This window comes from Petaurus breviceps, unplaced genomic scaffold, assembly GCF_028583685.1.
Source record: "Petaurus breviceps papuanus isolate PSGF00001 unplaced genomic scaffold, PetGlider_PUasm1.0 90887, whole genome shotgun sequence".
NCBI classification, from domain to species: Eukaryota; Metazoa; Chordata; class Mammalia; order Diprotodontia; family Petauridae; genus Petaurus; species Petaurus breviceps.
In genome coordinates, this window is record NW_027187370.1 from 676,169 (window position 1) to 680,005 (window position 3,837).

The 3,837-nt window shown below is 42.3% G+C and overlaps 1 protein-coding gene across 2 annotated transcripts in view; it reads left to right on the forward strand.

Moving 5' to 3' along the window:
- Window positions 1-1,022, forward strand: part of LOC138150770 (keratin, type I cytoskeletal 10-like) — a 6,237-nt gene extending 5,215 nt beyond the window's left edge. For both annotated transcript variants that reach the window (XM_069074204.1, XM_069074205.1), the window contains exon 8: window positions 658-1,022. In XM_069074204.1, coding sequence (XP_068930305.1) covers window positions 658-764 — 107 coding nt within the window. In that variant the 3' untranslated portion in view covers window positions 765-1,022. The remainder of the gene's footprint in view (window positions 1-657) is intronic.
- Window positions 1,023-3,837: the final 2,815 nt, after the last annotated feature.

Consider the following 3,837-nt stretch of genomic DNA (forward strand, 5'->3'; position numbering starts at 1 on the left):
GAAAGAAAGGAAGAGAGAGAGAGAGAGAGAGAGAGAGAGAGAGAGACTTTGTTTCATAAAGAACACAGGAGTCCAATGCAAGCTCTGGAAGGTCCTAGAGGCAAGACTTTGAATATGAGCTAAGTGACCAATTATGCCTCTGTTGTTTGAGAACCAACTGAGCTAAGTTTGGAGAAGCCACTTATCAAGTTGGCTAAATATTGAGGAAAGTTTTCATCTGGGCAGCTCTGGAAGGCCATCTAGTGAATGCTAAAGGGTTGTAACCTATGTTGGTGAAGGGAAGACCCACACTAACAAAAGCACAGATCCTTGAATACTGACATGATAGAGAATAATTCAAACATGAAATTTTGAATAAAACTTAGGAGGGTTCATTGTTGGTGGGCTCTTTCTTCATGTTTTCCTTTAGATTAGAAATTTATTTTATGTATCTACATTAAAGTATTTTAGTTGGCAAATATGCCTTTCAAGGACCAAACTACAATTTCTCTGATTAGAGGAGGGTATTACAATTAATGGTTTCACTCATTATTACTTGTCATTTTTCTTGCTCAAGTGCAGCTTGGGGGGCCTCTTGAACTTCCTCAATTTCATTGAAGAGGAACATTCTTCATTATATAAGAGAAATATCAATATTGGTCGTTTTTTTACCTACAGATTCTAATAGAAGTCATTTGATCAAGACCATAATTGAGGAGGTGGCCCCTGATGGTAGAGTCCTTTCATCCAGAGTGGAATCAAGGACCAAGAAACGCTCCTGTTAACTAGGGTTGACATGCAGTCTACTTTCCTTAGTCTACTATATATCAATGTCAGGCAAAGAAAATCTCTATCCTTCCTAATGGTCATGGTCACCTTTCCTCTCTTTAAATATAAGGTGCTTAAAAAGTTTCTCATGGTTTGTTTCCTATTCCTTTTCACTTTACTAGAGAGTATTCTTCAATGACAATTCATAAAGAAACTCTCTGTTCCTTTTTACTGATGTATTTCAATAAACCTTCTTACTGATGCAAACAATATAATTGTGTACACATTGTCTCTCTTCTGAATGAGACATTCATAACCTTAACAGGAGAGGTTATGGTATCATATGAGTTAAAGTAAGATCTTAGAGAAACCATCAAATCCAACCCATTCATTTTGCAGGGAAGGAAACTGTGGCTCAGAGAAAAGAAGTGACTTCCTCAAAGGTCACACAAATAGTAAGTCCCAAGGTTGGATTTGACTCTGATTCTAAACTCATGGTTTTTCCAAAAGCAGCAACACATTCATAGTGAGCCTCTATATTTGAAAATTGTTTATCCAAAAATTCTTTGCAAGCATATCTCGATTTCCTGAAACAAAAGTCATGTCCTCTTTCAGACTAGTGTTCTAAGATTGTGTAAAGTGGTTTCTCCTAAAAAAAATGCCCATACATTGCCAATCTTAAGAGTAGTTTCTTCCATAATTATATAGAGTGTGTAGCCTCTTTCTAATTCTCTGGGATACAATTACATGGTTGCTGAAAATCCATGGAAATCAATGGGCAGAAATTTGTCCAGAAGCCTAAAATAACTGGACATTACAATAAGCTACACTGATCTAGGTACTCCACCCCTTCTTCCTCCTACTTTGCTGTAAAAAATACGAACACCTCCTATGTTGGGTATGCAACATGTTGGGTAATCTCTCCTATGGAGAAAGGGCTGAGGAAAAAGGTCAAAACTATTATGGCTTGGTTGATGTGGAAATTGTACAGCAACTTAGGAAGAATATGGGATGAGTTATTAGTAAATCTTTGTCCTGAATTCAAGTGAAGTCATATGTTGAAATTTGAAACTTACTGGCCTTTCTAACTAATGACCACTAAGAGGAAGGGATAATTGAGGTATGTGAGCAAGCTAAAGAGAATGGATCATCTAGGTAAATGCCACTTTAATATTATAGAAGGGAGATCTTACATTGGATATTATTTTGATAAGTCCCACAAGAAATCTCTGTTGTAAAGGTGTGTCCCATTTAAAATGTCAGCACTGACTGTCTCAATACCTTTTTCCCCAGCTGCTCACTTGTATAAAGCCCAAACAGGAATCTGGGAACAGTAACTTGCTTGTCACACAAAGGAAGGGTGGAGTACTTCAATGAAATTAACCAACTCTCAAAGAGGAAGAAATCTCTAACAAGAGAGGTCATTCCTCCTGCATGTGAGGTGACAAACCTCAAGGCCAAAGAGCTGAGGAGTCAAATAGGAGAGTCATCTGCCTATCCTAAGATAAGGTTCTCTGACCTTTCTGAAAAAGAGTAGTTGCAATACAGATGAAAGGAGCAATATAACATCCAAGCAAAAACATCACACAAACACCAACCTAACCTAGGCACTGGAGGTGGTGGGAAGTAGTTATCCATCAAAGAGCAAGACCAGGGATTCAAGTAGATTGATCCATTCAGTAAAAACATCCCAGTGGTCAAACAACTGAACTAGCCCAGGCTAACATTAGCCAAGCTCAGCAGGCAAGCAAACTGCATGGCACAGCCATGCCCCTATACCAGCCCATATTGTCATCAGTTCTTTCCAGTGAAGGGACAGACCAGCAGCAGAAAAACCTGTTCATTAGAGACTCCTGGGAGTCCCATGAAGAATAAGACCAGCAGTTTACCTATCTCCAATGCCCTGCTCCATAAGGAGGACTCACCAGAGGAGAAAAGACAAGGAAGGTCTACAGTTCTGAAGCTGTAAGTTGCCTTAGGCATTCATGTTTCCTACACCTGTGCCTCACAATTATTGTACTATAAGAATGTGTCTACTTGGAATGCTTATTAATGTTTTTTCTGTCATTGGAGTAAATGTCTTTTTGAAGAACCATCTACTGGCTGAGCATTTAAGGGAAACATTCAATAGTAGGTCTCATAATCTACCATGTTGGATGTGGTGTCCCAGAGGGTCACCCCTGGAAACCAAGGCAGCAACTGCTCCTGCAGGAATCCCACCAGCCAATACCAGTGCAAGTTGGAGGAGTGATCTTCAGATGGCATGCTGTTACTCTAGAAAGGAGATGATAGAAGTGAAGAGAATATGGAGAAGTAGAGACAGGGACTTTACTGAACTCTCAAAAATTTCCATCCAAGGAGCTGCAGAACCCACAAAATGACACAGAGAAGCTAACCTCCCACTGAGAACAGCCCGGCAGGCCGGCAGGAATCGGCCAGCGCAACGCTCTGGGAGCCGAGCCCAGCACCACGCCGAGGCTTTAGCCCCAGGGCGGGCCTGACCAGCCGCCAGCCAGAGGGACTCCAGATCAGCAGCAGCTGTGGCCATTTCCAGATTTACCAATACATAGATGCGAAGGACAAGGTGAGAGGTCAGTGCAGTCTGGACTTTGGGACCCAGTAAGTGCGAGTGCATGGCTTTTACCCCCGGGGCGAGAAACCTCTGAGATGCTGGCACAGCCTGCTGGTGCCACGTGGCAGCTTCAGCTCCTGGCCTGCAGAGTGCAGGGGGACCAAGCACCAGTCTGAGGGGTAATCGCTCTTGCTTTAACCTGTTTAACCTGCTTGGATCTGGATTGCAGTCTAGGGTGGAGGTCCTGGGGTGTGTGTCCAGCTTGCCAGAGTGTGTGGAGACCTCAGAGAGGGCACCCATCTAATACCTCTGGCAGCTGAGAAAACCCCAGCGTTTGGGACGAAAACTCCCCTGTCTGGTGGCAGAGTCCTACTGTGGCAAAAAGCTCAAAAGTCAAATCATTGAGTGGCAAAATGAACAGGCAAAGGAAACAAAGCAGACAGAAGATTCCAACATTACACTCCTATTTTGGGGATAAGAAGGAGAAAGGCATGGAACAGGAGGAAATCAGTGAAGTC